This window comes from Moschus berezovskii, chromosome 25 (assembly GCF_049115385.1).
Source record: "Moschus berezovskii isolate FMDL1 chromosome 25, NW_MosBer_1.0, whole genome shotgun sequence".
NCBI classification, from domain to species: Eukaryota; Metazoa; Chordata; class Mammalia; order Artiodactyla; family Moschidae; genus Moschus; species Moschus berezovskii.
In genome coordinates this window covers 347125-370397 of record NC_142484.1, presented here as the reverse complement: position 1 = coordinate 370397, position 23273 = coordinate 347125, and the positions used below count along the sequence as shown (strand labels likewise).

At 57.1% G+C, this 23273-nt stretch overlaps 1 protein-coding gene across 2 annotated transcripts; it reads left to right on the top strand.

Moving 5' to 3' along the window:
- On the top strand, nt 1–22412 carry ANO9 (anoctamin 9). Of its 2 annotated transcripts, none has more exons than XM_088832193.1 (24): nt 1–115; nt 6960–7034; nt 7138–7263; nt 7440–7582; nt 8742–8788; nt 8914–8972; nt 9053–9126; nt 9349–9483; nt 9688–9784; nt 9918–9978; nt 10059–10141; nt 10431–10535; nt 10615–10776; nt 10859–10895; nt 11107–11218; nt 19297–19354; nt 19446–19543; nt 19676–19803; nt 19882–20034; nt 20763–20910; nt 21438–21539; nt 21636–21704; nt 21806–21915; nt 21988–22412. In XM_088832193.1, exons 1-23 carry the CDS (start codon nt 110–112, stop codon nt 21867–21869), a joined length of 2142 nt encoding a protein of 713 aa, XP_088688319.1. In that variant the 5' UTR covers nt 1–109; the 3' UTR covers nt 21870–21915; nt 21988–22412. The 2 variants fall into 2 exon arrangements, with proteins under 2 accessions (XP_088688319.1, XP_055271091.1); XM_055415116.2 differs by having other exon boundaries at nt 21611–21704.
- Nucleotides 22413–23273: the final 861 nt, after the last annotated feature.

Sequence of the window (23273 nt, the reverse complement as noted above, 5' to 3'; positions counted from 1 at the left end):
AGTCAGGTCGGACGGCTGGGCGGTCTCCGAGCCACACTCGGGTTCCCAGCGGCGCTGGGGCTGCGTCGCCGCGGGACCCTCCGACCCTGAGCCCAGCGCGCCCGCCGGCATGCGGGTGAGTCCGCGCGAGCCGCGCCCGCCGGGACGGGCCCCTGCCGCGCGCCCGCGCCCCCGTCTCCTGCGGAGCGGCCGGGGGTCGTGTTCCCCCGCTGCCCCGGGGCTGGGGCGGGACGGAGCGAAGGGCTTGCCCCCTGCGCCGGGCCCGGGGAGAGCGGGGTCAGGCGGGCGGCGCTGAGCCGGGAGCGGGACCCAGACCTCGCGGCCCCGCCCGGCGGGCAGGGGGCTGGGGAGACCCGGGGCGGCCGGCGGGGCCCTCCTCCCTGGGGGTTCTGCCTGGGCCGGGGTGGGAGTCGCGCAAGGCTGCTGGATTCGGAGTCCGGGGGCAGAGCCGGAGAGCGTTCGGGAGGACTGCCTCTCCTCCGCCAGGGACGAGGACTCGAGGCCCGGGCAGCCGTGCGTGGCCGGGAGGAGACCCGAGCTGAGGTGGAGAGCGAAACCCGCCTCCCTGTCGCCCTCCTCCGGGCGCTCCCAGGTGTGGGCCAGGCAGGCGGCCTCGCACTCCGCCTGGGCCGTTGCAGGGCTGTGCAGCCTTGGCAGCCGAGGCTGGTTCCCAGGCCAGCCCTGTGCTGCGGGGAGGTGGCCTGGGGATGGGGTTGCGGGTGGGGAGGGAGCTAAGGCGAGAAAATCAGCCTTTGGGCAAAGGCCGACACAGACAGCAGAGAGCTCTGCCCCAGCCGGATATGAGCATCCCCTTCCCCTGCCCAAATCCCTTCCGTTTCCCACCTCGCACCCCTGCCCCCAGCTGCAGTCCAGGCTCCACCGCTTCCTGTGCAGCCCCCTGGTCTAAGTTCAGTTCAGTCGCTCAGTCGTGTCCACTCTGTGACTCCAGGCCTCCCTGTCCATCCCCAACTCCTGGAGCTTGCTCAGATGCATGTCCATTGAGTCGGTGATGCCATCCAACCTTCTCAACTTCTGTCATTCCCTTCTCCTCCCACCTTCGATGTTTCCCAACATCAAGGTTTTATCCAATGAGTCAGCTCTTCGCATCAGGTGGCCAAAGGATTGGAGTTTCAGCTTCAGCATCAGTGCTTCCAGTGAACATTCAGGACTGATCTCCTTTAGGATGGACTGGTTGGATCTCCTTGTGGTCCGAGGGACTCTCAGGAGCCTTCTCCACACCGCAGCTCAGAAGCCCTCTGGCCTCGCTTCTGGGAACCCCTGGTCTCACCTCCTGGCAGCTGCCCCCTTGCCCATTACACTTCTGCAGAGCTGAAGTGCTGAGCACCGAGGCTCTACGCTAGCAAGTCCCTGAGCCTCTGTGGCAGGTCCTTGGACACCAGCTGCGTGCTGCCCCTCAGGCCCTGTCCTCACTCCCAGGGCAAGCTCTGGGCTCCCTTCCCTGCCAAGCAGCTACCTGCCCCTCCAGGCCCATGTCCACTCATGCTGGGCACTGCCCGTGAGGGCTGCGCTCACAGCAGGCCGCATCTGGGGTGGATGACCAGACAGACATGTGATCTGACAGATGAGATGGATGGACAGTGGGAGGCATGCTGGGAAGGAGGGGTCCAAGGGAGGAGGGAGGCAGATGGCAGGACTTGGAAGACAAGGAAGCCAGGACTTCCCTGGAGGCCCAGTGGTTAGGACTTGGCGCTTCTACTGCAGGGTGCGTTGATTTGATCCCTGGTCAGGGAGGTGAGATCCTACATGTTTCATGGTGTGGCCCCCCAAAAGATGAGGAAGCAGAGCCAGGTGGAGGATCGAATGTGTGGGCAGGCCTCTCCATATCTGAGCTTGGTGGTGGGGGCGGGCGGTCCCTTTGCTGGGTGATGAAACCACCGCTTGCTGGTAGGGCCTAGCCAGGAGAGCGTGGGGTGCTGGCTGGGCTGTGGTGTGACCCTAAGCCTGAGGCGGGCCATAGATGGTGGGGGGAGGCCCATGCCTGCTGTGTGCGGCTGGGGTTACGTTGTGTGCTCCAGGTAGCCTGCCCGGCCAGGAGGGTCGGGAGCTGGGTGGCAGGCATACCCACACAGCAGTCCCTGTTCCTTTCTGGGGACCTGCAAGCTGCCTGGGATGGAGAGACAGAGTGTAGATCCCCAGCCCTGGCCCCCACGCCTGAGCTGGTCTCCTGGGGAGCTGCAGCCTCTAAAGAAGTCAAGCAGGCAGTGGGTGGGTCGACTGGGGCTCTGGCCTGGACTCAATCCTGGGCCTGGCCCACTGGGTGTGTGGCCTGCAGGGAGTGGGGGCTGGAAGCCCCAAGGGAGGACAACGGAGAGCTGGGCGCCTGGAACCTCCCCGTCCATGTGCACAGACTTGCTGGAGATCTGCACGTGGTGGGGCTGGGGCCCCCAAGGCCAAGCAGGCCTGGGGAGCCTCTGATCCTGCCTGGGGTCTGGGAGCCTGATGGGCACACGTGGCCTCCTGGAGGCGGGCCCTGGTGGACAGGGACAGCGGAACCCAGATACGTCGCTTCAGGTGCACCAAGCAGTCTGGCTGGAGGTGGGGGTGACGTTAGGGGAGTCTGGTTCTAATCCGTGAAGGCCTCTCTCCCTGGAGGACAGGTGGGCAATGGACAGCCTGATCCTGGAACCTGGGGCCCAGGCAGGTGGCCTGGGCACAGAGTGTGCGGGCACCAGACGTCCAGACGTCGAGCACAGGGTGTCTCGACAGGACAGGCAGGGGACTGAGGCCTGGCTGCGCCCGTGCCTGCCGGCCCTTTCCCTGGGCCGCAGAGGGGCTGTGTCCCTGTCCTGTGGCCAGAATCAATGATGGGGGTCAGTGCCCGTGGGATCCCTCTGGTCCAGGTCACACAGCAGCCTCCAGGGAAGACTGACTCTCCTTTTCCAAGAGGCTCTGAGTAACACCCCAAAGTCATGTGATGTCTCAGGAAAGACAGCTGCCCCAGCCTCATTTCTGGGGCCACTTGAGAGTTAGCCTCGTGCTGCTGCCTTTGGGAGTCCCTCAGGGATGGTCCTCCCCAGGTTCCCTCCTCCTGTCTGGATCCTGAAGGCCTGCCTCTCGGACTCCCTGTGCCGTCCCTCCCTGCCCGGGGACCCCGTCTCCCCACCCAGGGGACCCTGTCTCCCCGCCCGGGGGCTCCATCTCCCCAGCTGGGACCCCGACTCCCCGCCCCAGGGACCCCGTCTCCCCAGCTGGGACCCCATCTCCCCGCTGCTGGTCTTGCCCACCCTTCAGCCTCAGGCTCACGTGAGGCAGCCTTTCTTTCCAGCCCCTGTGGGCCTGTCAGCGAGGGACCCTCAGAGGGTTGTCCTGCAGGAGGTCCAGGCCCAGCAAGCGTAGGCCTCCTCCTGGGTCTGAGGTCAAGTATGTGAGGACCCATTTCACTCACGAATTTGTCCGACATGATGCTTCGCTCCTACAGTGGGCAAGTCACAGAACTGGCTGCTGGTGACAGAAATGCACCAATGTCCCTTGGCCCCATCTATGTGAGACCTGACTCCCTTTGCTGAGACAGGTGCCTCGGCCCAGAGCGCTGGCGCACCGACCGGCCTCAGGCGGCAGCTTCCTCCTCTGGCCCCGACCGCACTGCGGGGGTCCCAGGGCTGGGGCGGTGCGGGGTTGGAGCTGGGGCAGAAGGGGGCAGGCCTGCGGAGGGGGGAGCGCTCCCCAGGAAGGGGGGCAAAGGGCTGGGCGGGGGCTGCACCGGGACACGAAGACCCTGGCGTCCCGCGCCCCGGAGCTAGCCGTTTTGTGGCTGAGACAGAGGGGAGAGGAGGGCAGACCCAGGCCTGGTTCTGGGCCCAGAAGTTCTGGTGTGTCTGGGGGTGGGGAGTTGGGGTCGAGTCCCGGATTTAGCGAAACGAAATAAAAAACAGGTCCCCAGTAAGCTGAATTTCACACAACAGTATTTTTTTTTCTTTAGTATAAGTTATGTCCCATTCTATAATTGGGACATAACTTATACTAAATGGTATTTATTGTTTATCTGAAATTCGAATGTGATGGGTGGCCTCTGTTTTCTCTGGCAGCCCTCAAAGGCAGACTGGCTGGAGCAGTCCAGTGAGGCTTTCTGGAGGAGGCAGGAATGCGCGGGGAGAAGGGCAGCGGCAGGGGGAGCTGCAGGGCTGGGGCCGGGGCAGGACACGCTGCGATGCATGGGGGTGGGGGGTGGGGGGTGGGGTGGGGGTGTTGCAGGCTTGTGAGCTGGGCGGAGCTGCCCAGGGGCAGTCGTGGGTGGTGGGCTGGCAGTGGGCCCAGGGTGGGGTGGGGAGCCACCAGGCCCTTCAAGGAAGGCAGGGGGCTAAAGCGAACAGTGCCCCCAGGCCCTCATCCTGGGCTTCCTGTCCCTCCAGGGGCCCGTGCTCCCTGGGGAGCTGCTGGCGGGGACATGACTGGGGGCCCTCTCACTAGCCAGCCCTTTCCCGGGGCTGCAGGATGCTGCCCGTGTTGCATCAAGCCCCGCAAGGCTAGGAGAGGTGGGCTCTTGCCTGAGGGCACACAGCCTTGGCACCTGCTGGGCGCTTGGCTGCGGAGGCAGAGGTGTCTTTCCTCTGCTTTGGCCCCGGGGCTCTCCCTGATGACCTGCCTGCCTGTCTGCCCTGGTCCCCCATCTCCTGTGTCCCGCACTCCCTTCAGCCCAGTGGCTTTTCCAGAGGAGGGGCCCTGGGTCGCTTTGTCTCAAGCCCTCCGAGCCTGCTGTCTGCTCTTTGGGAATCAGTGAGGCCTTAAGATACCCCTCCCACCTGCATACCAGTGCCAGCACTTTCCGCTCCCCCACTCCCGTGTGTGCTTAGTCGCTGGGACCCTGTGCGGCCCCATGGACTGTAGCCCGCCAGGCTCCTCTGCCCATGGTTGTCATTTCCTACTCCAGGGGATCTTCCCTACCCAGGGATGGAGCCCATGTCTCCTGCATTTGGCAGGCAGGTTCTTTACCACTGTGCCACTTGGGAAGCCCCCGACTCCTACTCGTGCAGTTTTTGCAAGTCTGTAAGTTTTCCTAAAGCGTCACAAAGACAGTGCAGGGCCTGCCGTGCCCATTGCCTGGGCGCTGGTGCAGATGAAGAGCCTGACGCAGCCTGGACTCACGTCACTGGCTGCTTCGAGTGTCATGCAGCCCCCATGGCCCCTCCCGTCTGAGACGGTCTCTCTGCCCACCCCCCCCCCCCCCGTGTCCTTGGCTGCCTGACTCGGGGGTCTGCTCGCTGGGGCTCTGCTGGAGGTCCCTCCGCCATCTCCTCCTGCTGAGATGGGACTGTGGGCTTTCGGGACCACATGCTGCTGCACGCATCACCTGGACCGTCGTCTCTTGGGTTGGGCGCCTTTGCCAGGTCTCTCCTCTGTAAAGGGACTCGTTTTCTGTTTCATACTTTCTTCGTTAGTGACTGAGTCCAGGCCACCCTCAACAGGGAGGATTTCACCTCCCAGAGGGAGGAGCACAGAAGGACGTGTGTCACTTGTTAGTGAAAGTGAAAGTGTTAGACACTCGGTACTGTCTGACTCTTTGCCACCCCATGGACTGTAGCCCACCAGGCCCCTCTGTCAATGGATTTCCCAGGCACGAATACTGGAGTGGGTAGCCATGCCCTTCTCCAGGAAATCTTCCTGACCCAGGGATCGAACCCAGGTTTCCTGTACTGCAGGTGGATTCTTTACTGTCTGAGCCACCAGGGAAGGTCCGTGTCGTTTATTAGCGCCGCCGTAACAGTTAACAAAGAGTCAGGGAGACTCAGAAGCTGTGCACCACCCGCTTCCTCCCGAAGGTCCTGCCCCTGGCTTTAGTGTCGCTCTGTCTGTCCTGGCCGTCTGCCCTGCACCAGTCGCTCCGGCACGGCTCTTACTGGTCTGACTTTTCAGAAACTCAGTGCCATGTCACACTGACCCCCAACGCCCCGTGTGCATCTGCGGCCTCATGTTTCTCCTGATGTGGGCACAGCACGGCGTTTTCATCCCTCTGCCTACCAGCAAGAAGTGGACAGGGCGTTAGGCGCTCAGTCACGTCCGACTCTTTTCGACCCCATGGACTGTAGCCCCCCAGGCTCCTCTGTCCGTGGGATTTCTCAGATGAGAATACTGGAGTGGGTTTCTGTTTCCTTTTCCAGCGGGTCTTCCTAAGCCAGGAATCAAACCCACGCCCCTGTGTCTCCTGCAGTGGCAGGTAGATGCTTTCCCACTAGCGCCACCTGGGAAGAAAACTGATGAGCGTTTGGGTTATTTCCACAGTTTTGGTATGAAATATGCTAATGTGAGCACCTTTGTCTGACTCCAAAGGGGGCCGGGGGCAGGTCTGGGAGGTTTCTCAAGTTCAGGCACCAAGGCGTGCACAACAGCAGCACATGGGGGTCCTGCTGAGTCACCCCGGGTTTTTTTTACACATAGCTTATTTTCAATATTATATGATTTTCAGGTGATTTGCAGTATTATGTTACACTCAATATTTTTATAGATCACCTGGGTTTTTTTTTTTTTTGGTCGCAGTGTGCTTGCAGGGTCTCAGTTCCCTGACCAGGGACTGAACCCGGGCCCTGGCAATGAAAGCGCTGAGTCCTAACCACTAAGCTGCCAGGAACTCCCACACCTGGACGGCTAACACTGTCTGACCGTAAAATGTTTGCTGCCGAGTGGGTGGGTGGTGGTGCCTCCTTGGTGCATTTTCCAAACAGTTTCACGTTCGAGTTCCACATTTTCACCTTCTGGGTGCTGCTCTTCTGTGAAGTGGCCATTTGCATCTTTGGCCCATTTTCACTGGGCTGCTGCCTTTTCTTATGAATTCGGGGTGCTCTTTGTAAGTTTCGAAACAAACCTTTGCCAGCCATTTGTGCTGCAGCCTCAGTGTGTACGTAGCCCCACTGGAAACCATCCCTTTGGTGCTGGAGCACCCAGCCTGAGACGCTTTACTGTGGCAACGAGTGCCAGCCTCTGTTCTGTCTGCGCTTCACCCCCAGGGAGAAGACAGCCTCCGGATCCTGGTGCCAACTGAAGGTGAGAGCCTTCCGCTGATGGACATCAATACTTGTGAGGTGAGCCTGCGTGAGCCCCTCCTGGGCTTGGTCCCACTCCCCCACGCCCTGCACCGGGCCTGCCCTGGCTGCCAGCCCCGAACCCCATGCCTCTTTCCTCTAGACGGAGGCCCCTGAGCTGTGGGACTATGTCCTTGTGGTCGATCGTCGCACCCAGAGAAACCCTGGGCAGGTCCAGCGGCAGCGGCAGTTCCTGGAAGAGCTTGAGAACCAGGGCTTTTGCTATAAGGTGGGCGGGCTGAGGGCCCTGCCTGGGTGCAGTGGTCACAGGGGGCTGGGTGGGTTCCCAGGAGGGAGTCTGGGGAGGTTTTCTGTGGCCTCATGCCAGACTTGGAGGGGACAGACTGTTGGCCTTGGATGAAGGGGGAGGGTCCCAAAGGGTCCCATGCTGCTCCCAACCCTCAGGCAATGGAGGACCAGGAAAAGGAGTTCTTTGGGATCCGAGCTGACAATAGGATCTTTGACCGGTACCGGAGACTTATGGAGCCCGAGGATACTGTCCCCAGAGGGGAGCTGTCCAGGCCAACTTCCATCCAAGTCACCAACAGGTGAGAGGCTGGCCCACAGCGGGGCCAGGTGGACCCCTGCCCACATACAGGGTGGTCCAGACAGGCAGCAAGGCTCCCAGGTGTGGTCCTGGGGCAGAGGCCACAGGGGGCAACCGTCTGTGCCTTACTTACCATGCCTGTAATACTGGAAAATGTGCTTGAAGGTTACATCTGTGACTGTGTCCCCAGATGCAGACCAGAAGCCAGCCTTAAAGGGCGGGCGGCATTTGGAGAGGCTGGGAGGACTCCCGGCTGTCCCTCCTGGGTTCTGAGGTTGTCTGCCTGGATTCAGTCTCCACTGCTTTTCTCCAGGCTGAATGCCCTTCTCTGGTCATCTGTCCCTGCCTCCCAGGCACCCCACACCTCCTCTCTCTCTAGGAACCTGCTTCTCCCCACTCTGATTATTTAGCCCACCAAGCCAGTCCACCTGCCCTCCCCACACCCCACCTCCAACACCTTCCTGGTCCTAGCCCCAGCCCTCTGAACTCACCTGGGGCCAGTCAAGGAGGTCAACAAAGAACACTCTGGGAGTTTGGATATGAAGCAATGGAGGGGGGCTTCCTGCGAGCTCAGGAGAACTGGCTGGTCTGGGCAGACACATGCGTAGCGGCACCTTGTTGGGCCTGGAAGGAGCAGGCTGTGGGGAGGGCCCTGGGACACTTGGGGGCGGTGCCTCACAGGAGGCGTTCCAGAGGTGCAGGGCTCCACCACCAGATGCCTGGACGCGCCGCCTCCTGGCTGTGTGGCCTTGGCCAGGTTACTCACCCTCTCTGAGTTTCAGTGTCCCGTAGGCACAGTGGCTCACAGTGGTGTAAAGAGGCTTCATCTGTGCACATAAAGGGTGTGCTCTGAACATCTGGGGCTCCAGGTGGGAGGTGTGGTTGGAGGTGGGGAATCCTGGAGGAAGCTGGACAGCCAATTGTAGGGCTCAGCACTGGGGCCCTGGGACGAGAGAGACCACCCTGAGGGAGGCCCACCCTGCAACCACGGTGCAGTTGGACCCTGGGAGGATTCGAGGAGGTGCGCTCCCAGATGAGTCCTGGATTCTGGGCTCTGGTCAGGCAGTCCCGGCTGGTGGTCTGGGGGCTCTGCCAGGATGAAGAGGGGCCTGGAACCTGGCCAGACAGAGGACCCTCCTGAACCAGCTCTTGTGTTCTAGAATCCGAATTGTCAACTTTGTCCTGAACAACAAGACGGCAGCAGGTGGTAAGGACTGGATGGGCAGGTGGCCTGTGCCGCAGCCCTCCAGGAGGGGGATCGCATGGGGAGAACGGGACAGGGTCCTCCCTCATCCCCGCCCCTTCTGACCCGAGAACCCCTCTGACCACCAGACACGCTCCAGGATTTGGTGAAGGATGGGGTCTTTGAGGCCGGGTTCCCCCTGCACAAGGTGAGGGGTGGGCCGGCTGGGAGAGGCCTGAGGGCAGGACTTAAGGCAGGAAGCTCTCACTGTGTCTCACCTGTACCCAGGGTGAGGAACACCTAAAGAAGAAATGGGCCCGATGGAGAAGCATGTTCCAAAGGCAGCCAATTAGTGATATCAGGTACTACTGCCCTCGCAGACATACCTGCGCCCCCGCAGGCAGGCTGCCCCTCTGTAGATACACCCATGCCTCCAGCAAATAGCTCTCTGGCGAACCATTTAGACACAAATTTAGATGCCCTCGGTACACGCCTTACCCCCAGCATGGCGAGCTTCACCCAGGCGTTGGCAGTGGACAGTCACCCCTGGTGGGAGTGGCCCTGACGGGACGCTGTGCCCATAGGGACTACTTTGGAGAGAAAGTGGCCCTGTACTTCGCCTGGCTTGGCTGGTACACTTACATGCTGGTGCCCGCCGCAGTGGTGGGCCTCATCGTCTTCCTGAGCGGGTTTTCCCAATTCGAAGCCAGCCAGATAAGGTGGGCGGGGCCAGGAAGGGGCGGGTCTGAAGCTGAGGGTGGGCGGGGCCAGGGAAGGGGCGGGCCTGAAGCCGAGGGTGGGCGGGGTCAGGGAAGGGGCGGGCCTGAAACAGTGTGGGCGGGGTCAGGGAAGGGGCGGTCCAGGGAGGCCCCTCGGGGGTCCACAGGAAAGCTCTGCGGCCAGCTCGGTCCCTGCGCCCTCAGCAAGGAGATCTGCAAGGCCCACGACATCTACATGTGCCCTCGCGGCGACCACAACCGCAGGTTCCAGCGGCTCTCAGACACCTGCGCCTATGCCAAGGTTTGCGTGGGGTGGGGGGCCCTGCGGCCGCTGGCCCCGGGGAGGCGGGCCCAGCAGGTCCTCCCAGGGAAGGGGAGGCCTGGGCCGGGGGCTGGGGGAAGGCCGCCCCAGCCCCACGGGCCCGTCCCCCCAGCTCACCCACCTCTTCGACAACGAGGGCACCGTGCTGTTCGCCATCTTCATGGCGCTGTGGGGTGAGTTGCGCGGACTTGCGGTCCCCTGAGCAACACACGTAGAGGGGACACGCCCGTGAGGCCTCTGCTTTCTGCCGCAGCCACCGTGTTCCTGGAGCTGTGGAAGCGGGAGCGAGCCCGTGTGGTCCTGCGGTGGGAGCTGTACGGGTGGGACGAGGACCAGGTGAGGCTGACCGGCGGCTGGTTCGGGCCCTGAGAGGCTGCTGAGTCCGAGGGGTTCCATGTCCAAGGGCTTCCCGTCGAAGGTTCTCGTGTCCAAGGGTTTCCCGAGTCCGAGGGCGTTTCCGTATCCAAGGGCTTCCTGCTTCAAAGTTTCCTGTGCCCGAAGGGGTTCCACGTCCCAGGGGTTCTGTGTCTGAGTGGGATCAGTGTCCAAGGGGGTCCTTTGTCGGAGGCGGAGTCCCAGGGCCCAGGGGGCTCCGCGTCTGAGGCGAGCCGGGTGCCTCCCACAGGAGGAAATGGCTCTGGGGCTCATCAACTATCCAGACTACCAGCCGCGGCTGCACCGGCACTCCTACCTGCGGAGCACCATCATCCTCGTCCTGTCTCTCTTGATGGTACTTCTGGGCTCCCGCGGCGGGGCTGGAGAGCAGCTGGGGCAGCTCCCTGAGCCCCGCCCATCCTGCCCCACCCCAGATCTGCCTCATGATTGGCATGGCCCACGTCCTGGTGGTCTACCGAGTCCTAGCTGCGGCCCTCTTCAACTCGGCCTTGCCCTTCCTGGGGGAGCAGGTGACCACGGCTGTGGTGGTGAGCGGGGCCCTGGTTCACTACGTGATTATCCTCATCATGACGAAGGTAGGAGTCGGGGCAGAGGAGGGTGCAGGGCAGGGTGCGGCTCTGCCCAGGTCCAAGGTGAGCCCTGTCTCCCCTCCTGCAGATCAACAAATATGTGGCCCTGAAGCTTTGTGACTTTGGTGAGAGGAGGGCTTCTGCGGGGGAGGATTCAGGGTGGGGGTCTTGGAACCCTGGAGTGGGGAAGTGGGGCCCATGAGAGGCCAGGGCATCCCACCTGGGAGACAGGTGAGGGTTCCAGGTGACCCCGAGTTTTCAGGATATGGACAGGCTGGGCGTGGGCTGTCACTGCGGGGAGAGATGGGGGAAGGATGGCCCCACATCTCATTCCAGAGAAACCCAGGACCTTCTCAGAGCGAGAGAGCAAGTTCACCATCAAGTTCTTCACTCTGCAGTTTTTTGCTCACTTCTCCTCCCTTGTCTACATCGCCTTCATCCTGGGCAGGTAAGGGCCAGCAGCTCTCACGTGCCTCCCGCTGACTTATTTCTCCCCGCCTTGGAAATGGAAACACATGTTCCTTTTAATTTTTAAAATGAATCAAGCTTAGAACACTTGGAAACCTAATAGAGAGATGTGTGAAGGAGGCATGCAGTCCACCCCCAACTGTCCAGTTCGTGTCCCCAGAGATGACACTGTTTGTTGCTTCTCCCAGATATTTTTACACATCTCAGTACACACAGATCCACCTGTTTTACAATATTCATAGCTTTGTTGCTGTGTACATGTGCTGGCCTGGGCTGCTCTCTGGCTGCGGTGTGAGGGTTTCTCCTTGCCGTGGCTCCTGCTGCAAAGCAGGGGCTCCAGGCACACAGGCTTCAGTACTTGCGGTGCCCCGGCTTCGTTGCCCTGTGGCGGCGTGTGGAATCTGCCTGGACCAGGGGCTGAAACTGTGTCCCCTGCATTGGCAGGCAGATTCTCAACCACTGGGCCACCAGGGAAATCCCAGATACACCTGTTCACATAAGTGATTTGTCATGTGGATTATCCTCCCTGTCTTACCCTGAAAGCACGCAATAGGTATCTTCCATGTCCGCAAGGGCGGTGAGGCTTTGTTTTTAAAACCATACATGAGCATTCCTTTGAGAGATGTCCTTGAATTTATTTCTGCTTCATTGACTATGCCAAAGCCTTTGACTGTGTGGATCACAATAAACTGTGGAATATCCTGAAAGAGATGGGAATACCAGACCATCTGACCTGCCTCTTGAGAAACCTGTATGCAGGTCAGGAAGCTACAATTAGAACTGGCCATGGAACAACAGACTGGTTCCAAATAGGAAAAGGAGTACGTCAAGGCTGTATATTGTCACATTGCTTATTTAACTTATATGCAGAATACATCACGAGGAACGCTGGGCTGGAAAAAGCACAGCTGGAATCAAGATTGCTGGGAGAAATATCAATAACCTCAGATATGCAGATGACACCACCCTTATGGCAGAAAGTGAAGAGGAACTCAAAAGCCTCTTGATGAAAGTGAAAGAGGAGAGTGAATAGGTTGGCTTGAAGCTCAACATTCAGAAAACAAAGATCATAGCATCTGGTCCCATCACTTCATGGGAAATAGATGGGGAAACAGTGGAAACCGTGTCAGACTTTATTTTTTTGGGCTCCAAAATCACTGCGGATGCTGATTGCAGCCATGAAATTAAAAGATGCTTACTCCTTGGAAGGAAAATTATGACCAACCTTGATAGTATATTAAAAAGCAGAGACATTACTTTGCCAGCCAAAGGCCGTCTAGTCAAGGCTATGGTTTTTCCAATGGTCATGTATGGATATGAGAGTTGGACTGTGAAGAAAGCTGATCGCCGAAGAATTGATGCTTTTGAACTGTGGTGCTGGAGAAGACTCTTGAGAGTCCCTTGGACTGCAAGGAGATCCAACCAGTCCATTCTAAAGGAGATCAGTCCTGGGTGTTCATTGGAAGGACTGATGCTAAAACTGAAACTCAAATACTTTGGGCACCTCATGCGAAGAGTTGACTCACTGGAAAAGAGTCTGATGCTAGGAAGGATTGGGGGCGGGAGGAGACAGGGACGACAGAGAATGAGATGGCTGGATGGCATCACTGACTCGATGGACATGAGTTTGAGTGAACTCCGGGAGTTGGTGATGGACAGGGAGGCCTGGTGTGCTGTGATTCATGGGGTCGCAGAGAGTCGGACACGACTGAGCGACTGCACTGAACTGAACTGAACTGACGTCAGTTGGTGGACATTTGGGTTGATTCCAGTTTTGAGCTTTGTAAGGTGGCAGTGGGCGTCTCCTATACCAGGCTCGGGCGCACACTTCCGCTCACCTTCCGAATCAGTGAAGCTACCGTTCTGATTTAACCAGCAGCGTTTTCTTGTTCTTCGGGAGGAAATACCGGCTCCATGTGCTCTCTGTGTCTGCTCAAGTTTTGCTGCACTGGTTGTTGTTGTTGTTGCTGAGTCGCTCAGCCATGTCTGACTCTTTGTGCCCCCCGTGGACTGCAGTGCGCCGCCAGCCTCCCTGTCCTTCGCCACCTCGTGGAGTTTGCTCAGACTCACTAACCCCAAACTCCAGCGGAACTTTAAAAAGAAAAAACCCTCCCAGGTCATTCAAAGACATCGTGAAGTCCTTGGAGAGGCCGTCCTGGCGTCTGTCCCCCGTCTCCGGGCTCTGCTTGGCCTTCCCATCCTGGCGAGCCCATCCCGCTCTGCCAGGGAGGACCCCGAGTTCTCCAGTGGCTTCCTGAGAAAGGCTACGCAGGAGATCATCCGTGCTGAGTTCCTCTTCGAGGACCTGGCTGAGCAACTGCTAGAGACAGGGTGCTAAGTTGGATGTGGCTCTCCTCAGACCTGATGCATAGCTGAGTTGGCTTCCGGAGCTCTGCCCCACGGAGCTGAGTCAGCGTGCTTCCCGCTCTGCGTCTTCTCAGCGTCTCCGTCTCCGGAAGCCTCTTAGCCGTGTGACTTGGTGGCTCCTTCTCGTTCCGCATTGCTTCAGTGAGTCTTACCTCTTGCACACACCAGCGTTTCTGTCTCTACTGGCGGTTCCCGCTGTCACACAAACACACCGTCGTTTTCTTTCGAAAGCCCTGTCGTGTCCATTTTCTGGCTTCCCCAGCTCGTGCTTCTCCCGCCGCACACCGGGACCGCCTCTGCCTGCTGACTTCTGCCGTTCGCCTGGCCTCTAAAGAGCACTTGACCCAGAGCCCTGGTCCCTCAGACCCTGCTCTTGCCTTGCTCCCTCTGCTCCTGCCCTGCCTGTCTCCCTCCATAGCCCTCAACTCCTGTGCTGGCCAGGTATGCAGAATCCATGCTGATCGAGCGGAAAGGAATTACTGGGTACTGGCTGGGCCTGGAGCCGCGGGCCCTTCGGTTTTGGTGATTTTCTGATGTGTCCGATAGCCCCTTCCTTTGGTTCCCTCTCTTCCTGTCTGGGAAGCTCTTTTTGTTTGGAAATCGGATCTTCTGAATTGATCATCCGATTTTCTTCGCGGTTTCCTTCCATCCTTCTTCCAGTCTCTCAGAATTACTCTGTTGAATGCATCGCTTCTGCTTATGTTCTTAATTTCAGAGCACTCCTTTTGATGTTTCAGGTTCTTTACAGCCTCCTCTTCATGTTACCTGGACACCAGGTTTTTTCTTGTCTGAGAACGTGGCCTCTTTTCCTTCTACTCTGGCGTTGCTTCTGTTCCTTCCGAGTGTTTTATGCTTTTCTGTTGATTGGTCTCTGATTCTGGTGTTAGAGACCTTCCTTAGATGTCTTTTATGCTTGGACACGTGTCTTTAATTGAGAAAGGCATGTGCCAGTGTGCTTTGGACCATGTGTCTCCTGGTGGGGCCTCTTGCTCTGTCAGTTCCCGAAGGGGAATCCCTGGTGTCCTGCCTGGAGGAAGGAGGATGCCCTTGGTATCCTCCAAGGGTCAGCGTGAGGTCTCGGTGTCCATTGGCTCAACCCTGAGATCTGACTCTTTGGTTGTTCAACCCCCTGGAAGTGTCTCTGTCTTTTGGCTTGTGTGTGGGGAAAAGAGGTCAGATAGGAGGCCCAGGGGTTCAGCCGGGCCTGCATCCCATCCAGAGGGTGCCCCCAGCCCACCAGAGGGGCCCAAGTCCTGGGTACTCCGGGCGAGGCGGGGCTGCTGGCTGTTCGGACGTCAGCCCCGCAGGTTCGATCCAGCAGGATGTGTTGAGTGGGCTGCAGGCCTCTCCAGTTCCCTCCCGGCTCTGAGGTGATACCGGGCTATGGGTGTCAGCAGCCAGCCATTTCAATGGAAAGTTGGGAGTGCACATTTACATCGAGATGAGCATTGCTAAAGCAACCTCCAAAAGCGCTGTGGTGACTCACAAAGACACACGCTGTGCGCACCCCCTGTTGATCTGATGAACAAAGGCTTCTCGTCTTTCAAGGTGCCTTATTAAGACCTATTAGTGAGAATCCAGCTTCTTCCCAGATATTTATTGGTCATTAAATTTCCTTTTCTATAAACTGTTCATATCATCTGAGCATTTTCATAATTTCAAGATCAAATGGGTTCTCTTTTGATGTTATCCGTTTCCTAAAATCGCATCATATTTTATTTTGCTTCTTGTTTGACCATTTCTTTGTCGTACAGCTCTTTATTTTTCGTATTGTTTCCAGCTGCCTTTCCCCTCTTGCGTGTCTTTATCGTATCAGGGTTGTCTAGCCCCCTATGGCAGACAGTTGCACGGAGTCCCCTTCTCCACGGGGCCCTCCTTGGGAGCCCTGCCTTCCCCCACACTGGGCTGGTTGCTCTCCATGCCTCCTGTACGTCTTCTTGGGACTTCCTGGGTTAGGACCATCATTTCCTGATTCCCAAGCCTCTTTGTTTCTTGATTTTTGCTTTCATTTATTCTGAGAAGGTATATCGGAGAGGTAAATTTTCTGAATTCTTTTATGTCTCAAGGTGTCATGTTCTACCCTGGCACATGATTGACCTGGCTGGGTAGAGAAATCTAACTTCAAAACAGTTTTCCCTTCTAGAACTTCAAAGACATTGCTCCATTGTCTTTGAACATGCAAAATGGTTGATGAGAAGTGTGCAGAAAATCTGATTTTTGCTTTTTCCTAGTTGACCTAGACTTTTTTCCCTCTGGAAGAGGGATCTTCTGTTTAAAGTTAGGATCTTCTCTTTAAACGGGGCAGCCTCGGGGTGAGTCTTTTCTTCATGCACTGTGCTGGGCAGTTGTTGGCACCTTCCAATGAAAACACCCACGTCCTGCTTAAGTGCACCGAGTGTTTTTCTTTTTAACCTCAGGTTCTGAAAACACCGTCCCCTTGCCTTCTCTCTGTGAGGCTCCGGGTCGTCTTGGGCGTGTCCTCGGTGCTCCTGGTCTTTCCATCTCGCTGTCGCTATGCTCCAGATCTGGATGAAGTCCTTTCACTTTGTCTTTTTCGCCTTCTGTTGTTTTCTTGTAAGGTTAAGAATTTTAAGACAAAGTCTTAATTTTCAAGAGTTTTTTGGTCTTTTGTTACCCTTACAGTGTCCTTTTCTTGTTCCCATGGATACAGTACTTTCTTGAAGATATCAGTGTTCTATTTTCCCCTTAAGTTTTTTCTTTTAAATGTTTGTTTGGCTGCACCACGTCTTCATTGCGGCCTGTGGGATCTAGTAACCTGACCAGGGATTGAGCCTGGGTCCTTGGGACTGGGGGCTCGGAGTCCTGGCCACTGGGCCACCAGAGAAATCCCATTTCCTCTCCTCATCTCATTTCCTAAAGGGTCCGTCTTTCTGCTCCTTTGCCGCAGTCTTTCTCTGTTGTATAGCTGCTTTGCCTCTCGACTGAAGATTTGCAGCGCTCCGCTGACTTTGGATAACAAAGGACTCGGTTGATTTTCCCTGGCAGGATGGAATATGTCTTTATAATAGTAACTCACGTCGCAGACACTCACACATTCTATCCTAAGTCATGTTCGTCAACTCTAATCCACACAACAGCCCTATGGGGTAGGGACTCTAAACCCCATTTCACAGATGGGTTGGCGGAGAAGTTAGGAAACCCCCCAGGGTCACAGAGTGCGCAGGCGGAGGAGCAGACGAGGCCCGACTCTGGCCCCTGTGTGCAGTCCCTGCCCGCCGTGCTCCTGGGTGAGGAGGCGAAAGCCTGGCCTGCTCTCACTCTGAAGGCAGTTTCTGTTTGTTGCGAGGTTTCTCAGCCCGTCTCGGCACAGTTCCTGTTTCCCGTGCCACGCTCAAAAAGGCCTCCCCCTCCTCAAAACTAACAGTGTGTTCAGCTGCGATGTCCTTAATGTTTATGGTGTCAACATTTTTAGACACTCAGATCTTTGATCCACAGGAACTGCTTCTGCTGCAAGGGGCACAGGAGGGAGGCTTGTTTTGTTTCCAAGTGACAGCCAGCTGTCCCCAAACCATCTACCGACTGTTCCATCCCCACCACCACCTTCTGCACATGTCAAGTCCCATCGCTCACCTGAATGTTTTGGTCTCTGTGTGAGCTCTGACCATCTGAGTCTAGTACCTTACTGTGTGATTATGACTCTCTGAAGCGTTACTGTCAGGTAGCACTCGCATTAGTTTTCTTTCTCTCTTCTGTTTCACTTTTTCTGTTTTGTAGTTATTTACATGTTTATTGTCCTAGGTGAACTTTAATTTTTGTCAAACTCCATCAAAATCCTATGGGATTTACCTTAGGATTACAGGGAAATTATATATTCTTTTAGGGAGAACTGACATACATACTGTATTAATTTTCTTTTACCACAACTTAGGGGCTTTAAACAATACACATTATGTACAGTTCTAGAGGCCGAGTCCAAAAAGGCTCTTGCTGGACTAAAATCAAGGTGTCAGCAGGGCTGTGTTCTGTCTGGGGACCCTCGGGGAGAATCCATACTGTTGTTTTTTTCAGCTTTTAGAGGCTGCCTGAATTCCATGGCTCCTGGTGCCTTCCTCCTGTGTCTGCAAAGCCAGTGGTGTCAGGCTGAGTCCCTTTCATTTTATCATGTCTCTGACTCTCCTTCCTCATTTAAGGACTCTGGTGATTAAAATGGGCACCCGTAGATAATCCAGGATTCTCTGTCCATTTTAAGGTCAGCTGGTTGGCAGCCTTAATGCTGCCATGTCATATAACGTATGCCAGGAATCATGATGTGGATGTCCTTGGGGGCCTGTCATTCTGTTTGTCTCAAGCATACAATCCTAATTTTTTCTGTCAAAGAACAAGGCTTCTCTATTCAGGTCTTGTTTTGATGTTCTTTAGCTGTCATGTGAGCTTTACTCTCAGTTCAGTCGCTCAGCCATGTCCGACTCTTAGTGACCCCATGGACTGCAGCACGCCAGGCCTCCCCGTCCATCACCAGCATCCAGAGCTTGCTCAAACTCATGTCCATTGAGTCAGTGATGCCATCCAAGCATCTCATCCTCTGTCGTCCCCGTTTCCTCCTGCCCTCAGTCTTTCCCAGCATCATTTTCTTTTCTAATGAGTCAGCTCTTCGCATCAGGTGGCCAAAGTATTGGAGTCTTAGCTTCAGCATCAGTCCTTCCAATGAATATTCAGGACTGATTTCCTTTAGCATTGATTGGTTGGATCTGCTTGTAGTCCAATGGACTCTCAAGAGTCTTCTCTAATAACACAGTTCAAAAGCATCAATTCTTTAGCGTTCAGCTTTCTTTATAGTCCAACTCTCACATCCATACATGACAATTGGAAAAAGCAGAGCTTTGACTATATGGACCTTTGTTGGCAAAGTAATGTCTCTGCTTTTTAATATGCTGTCTAGGTTGGTCATAGCTTTTCTTCCAAGGAGCAAGCATCTTTTAATTTCATGGCTGCAGTCACCCTCTGCAGTGATTTTGGAGCCCCCAAGATAAAGTCTGTCACTGTTTCCCCATCTATCTGCCATGAGGTGATGGGACCGGATGCCGTGATCCTAGTTTCCTGCATGTTGAATTTTGAGCCAGCTTCTTCACTCTCCTCTTTCACTTTCGTCAGGAGGCTCTTCAGTTCTTCGTCGCTTTCTGTGTCATCTGCATAGCTGAGGTTGTTGATATTTCTCCAGCAACCTTGAGTGCAACTTGTGCTTCATCCAGCCCAGCATTTTGCGTGATGTACTCTGCATATAAGTTAAATAAGCAGGGTGACAATATACAGCCGTGACATACTCCTTTCCCAGTTTGGAACCAGTCTGTTGTTCCATGCCCAGCTATTTTTAAGGCCCTTTCAGACAACCTTTTTGCCTTTCTTTTTCTTGGGGGTGGTCTTCATCACTGCCTCCTGTACAATGTCACAAACCTTCGTCCACAGTTCTTCAGGCACTCTATCAGATCTAATCCCTTGAATCTGTTTGTCACTTCCACTGTATAATTGTAAGGGGTTTGATTTAGGTCATGCCTGAATGGTCTAGTGGTTTGTGTGTGTGAGCATGTGCCCACAGATGTGTCTGGGCACAAGGCCCACATCCAGCCGCTGCTCACCTGTGGGGCAGGTCTGCTTCCTTCCCCTCCAGGGCCCACTGAGCCCCGATCCCCACCCTTGTCCTGCCGCCTCCCTCAGCCTGGCTGTCCTTCACAGGATCAACGGTCACCCCGGGAAGACGGTGCGCCTGGCGGGGCTGTGGAAGCTGGAGGAGGTCAGCCTGTGCCGGGTGCCCCACTGCCCTGCCTCCCGGCCTCTCCCAGTGCCCCCAAGCCCGTGCACACCTCCCACCCTCGTCCCTGCAGTGCCACCTCAGCGGCTGCATGATGGACCTGTTCGTGCAGATGGCCATCATCATGGGTCTGAAGCAGACGCTCAGCAACTGCGCGGAGTATCTGAGACCGTGAGGACAGCCCCCTCCCGGGGCGCCGCCCACCGCAGGGAGTCCCGCACCTGCAGGACCCTCCCCCTGCCCCGCCCCGGCCCCCTGCTCCCCGGCTCTTCCCCGTTCCCCACCTGGTTCTCCTGCCCCTAGGTGGCTGACGCACAAGTATCGCTCCTTGCGGGCCCCGTCTCAGGACCCTGAGCTGGGCCACTGGCAGCGCAACTACCGCCTGAATCCAGTCTACACCTTCAGCCTGTTCGACGAGTTCATGGAGATGAGTATGCGGGGTGGGGCTGGGGGCCGAGGGGCTGGCGGAGGGGCTGGGAGGAGGCTCAGCGTGACTGCCCCCCCCGCAGTGATCCAGTACGGCTTCACCACCATCTTCGTGGCCGCCTTCCCGCTTGCCCCGCTGCTCGCGCTCTTCAGCAACCTCGTAGAGATCCGCCTGGACGCTATCAAGATGGTCCGGCTGCAGCGGCGCCTGGTCCCACGCAAGGCCAAGGACATCGGTCAGGGGCCGGCCGGGGGCGGGGTAACCCGCGGGCCGGTCTCCCTGAGACCCCGGCTCTAAGCCTTGGCGGGCAAGAGGGGCCCTCACCCGCAGCAGCCCCCAGCCCTTCCCAGGGTCTGCCTGGGTTGAGGGTTGAGCCCAGGCCCCAGAAAGAAGAGGGGCCGGCATGCCTCCACCTCCCCCGCAGTCGGGTTGAAGGGCCAGAGCTGCTGGGAAGTGGGTGCAGAAAGGCTGGACTCTCAGAGCAGGAAGCTGGGGGAGAGATGTCCAGCAGCTGGGAGCAGGGACTTGGTCACCTCGGCTGGCCTTGCCCAGGCAGACGGGGTCAGGGATGAAGCCAGGAGATGGAGTACTGGACAGGGCAGCAGCAGAGAGACCTGGGAGGAAGGCCTCTGTCCCAGGACCAGTAAGGGGGTCTGCCCCTGCCCTGGGGGGAAACCTAGGAGGCAGAGCAGGCCTGGGGGCAGCTGAAAGGTTCAGGCATAACATGGGGGATGGAGACCTGGGCCCCTCCCTGTCCTTGTCAAGAAGCGGGGTGCAGGAGAGTGGCGTTGCCCTCCGCTGGCCTTGGCCAAGACTGTCCTCATCAGGGGCCTGGCCCTGGGGCTGCCACAGGCATAAGTGTGATGACACCCTTGGCCATCCGGGCTCCCAGCCTTGGGGAATCAATGGGACTGGGGAGGAGGCGTGTAGGCAGACCGGGCCTCCCTCCCTCCTGTGGCCCAGGGACCTGGCTGCAGGTGCTGGAGATCATCGGCGTGCTGGCGGTCATCGCCAACGGGATGGTCATCGCCTTCACATCCGAGTTCATCCCCCGCGTGGTGTACAAGTACCGCTATGGCCCCTGCCGAAGGGGGGCCCAGTCTGAAGTCGAGTAAGGGGATGCTGCCACACAGCCCCTGGGGAGTCTCAGACTGTCCAGACACCCCTGGGGAACTGGCCCCACCCCAGGGGAGCCCAGGGCAGGGCTCCATGCTCCCGGTTTCTCCTGGGGTGGTCTGCCCCCGCCCTGTGCCGACCTGCAGACCCTGGGTGGAGCCTGGGAGTGTGGACTGGACCCCAGAAGGGCATTAATGTCCCAGAGCTAGCCATCTTCTGAGCAAGCGCTACAGGAACGGCTCCCCTTCTGAAGTCAGACGCTTTGTGGGGTCTGCACGCTGTCCTCATCCAGCTCCTCCAGCCCTGCGGGGGGCTGGGTCTCCAGGGATCTCTCCCAGGAAGACTCCCCCATCCCCTGCGAGTCCCTTCAGCCTCCCCGAGGGCCCGTCTCCCGTGTACAGAGGTGGAGGAGTGGGTCTGCACCACGGCCCACCCTGACGGCCCCCACCACGTTGGGCCAGATTCGAGCCAGCACCCCAGAAGCCTGAGGGGCCACATCAAGCTCCTGTCCTCTGCCCACAGCTGCTTCACCGGCTACGTCAACCACAGCCTGTCCGTGTTCTACACCAAAGACTTCCAGGATCCTGCCAAAATCGAGGGCTCGGAGAATGTGACCGAGTGCAGGTTCGGACCCGCATTCCCTGCGAGCACCCTTTGAGCTCCTGACCCCTGACCTCATCTGCTCCCCACCCCAGGTACCGGGACTATTTCTCTGCTCAGGACTCCAACTTCTCGGAGCAGCAGTGGTTCCTCCTGGCGATCCGCCTGGCCTTCCTCATCCTCTTCGAGGTGAGCCAGCACGGTGGGGGCCCTGGAGCGGGGCAGCTCTCCGACCTTTGAAGTCTCTGCGCAGCCCTCCTGACCTCCCCTCTCTGCCCCCCCCCCCCCAGCACGTGGCCTTATGCATCAAGCTCATTGCGGCCTGGTTCGTGCCTGACGTCCCGCAGTCTGTGAAGAACGAAGTCCTGAAGAAGAAGTACCGAAGACTTGAGCCAAAAAGGTGGAGAGGCGGGGCTGGCTGGGCGCTGGGCGGGGCTGGGGTGGGCTCACTCAGCGCCTTTCCTGCCTCCAGCTGCAGGTCCAAGAGCACAGACGTGTAGGGGGCCCGGGGGCCCACGACTCAGGAGCTGCCGCCACGGCCTCCCACCCCAGCCTGGCTGGCTGTGTGTGGGAGCTTTAAGAAGACCCAAGTGCATGTGGGGGCCCTGGGAGCCCCTGTGTGTTTGGGGTGTCTGTGAACTGCACCCTTGTCCGTGGTCTGTGAGGCCTGGTCCATGTGTTAGGTCTCAGGCTTGGTACTGCCTGACTTGAACTCTGAGTGACTCCTGCCACCCTTAGAACTGGGGGGGAAGGTGGGCAGTGGCAGGGGCTCCCGCGCAGTCACAGTGCAGGGGGGCTGGCCTCTTTCCTGGGCCACCCTCTGACTTCTGACCCCAGATCTTGCCCTACCCCCTGGCTCCCTTCAACCAGCAAAATTTTCTATAATAAAAACTTTCTGTAGATTTCTCAGTCTCTGGTGATATGTCTGCCCTCAGGGCTAGCAAGGTTATACTCAAAATCCTTTCACATGCTAGCAAGGTTATGCTAAAGATCCTTCAAGCTAGACTTCAGCAGCACGTGAACTGAGAACTGCCAGATGTACAAGCTGGGTTTTGAAGAAACAGAGGAACCAGAGATCAAATTGCCCTTTGTTGGGTCATCAAGAAAGCAAGGGCCTTCCAGAAAAACATCTACTTCTGCTTCACTGACTATGCTAAAACCTTTGACTGTATGGATCACAACAAACTGGAAAATTATTAATGAGATGGAAGTACCAGACCACTGTACCTGCCTCCTGAGAAATCTGTATGTAGGTTAAAAAGCAACAGTTAGACCCAGACATACAACTGACTGGTCCAAAATTGGGAAAGGATTATATCTAGGCTGTATATTGTCACCCTGCTTATTTAACTTATGCAGGGTACATCATGCAGAATGCCAGGCTGGAATCAAGATTGCCAGGAGAAAAATCAGCAACCTCAGATATGCAGATGATACCATGTAAATGGCAGAAAGCAAAGAGGAACTAAAGAGCCTCTTCATGAGGGTGAAAGAGGAGAGTGAAAAAGCTGACTTGAAACTCAACATTCAAAGAACTGAATGGCATCCAGTCCCATCACTTCATGGCAAATAGAAGAAGAAAAAGTGGAAACCGTGGCAGATTTTATTTTCTGGGGTTCCACAATCACTGCAGATGGTGACTGCAGCCATGGAATTAAAAGATGCTTGTTCCGTGGAAGGAAACCTATGGTAAACCTAGAACAGGGTATTAAAAAGTAGGGACATTACTTTGCCCACAAAGGTCCATACAGTCAAAGC

Excerpts from the sequence above, each read along its gene's own strand:
- ANO9 (XM_055415116.2), top strand. Across the intron at positions 7,035-7,137 it reads TGGACATCAATACTTGTGAG|ACGGAGGCCCCTGAGCTGTG; the intron begins GTGAGCCTGCGT and ends TCTTTCCTCTAG. Across the intron at positions 19,544-19,675 it reads TGCGCGGAGTATCTGAGACC|GTGGCTGACGCACAAGTATC; the intron begins GTGAGGACAGCC and ends TCCTGCCCCTAG.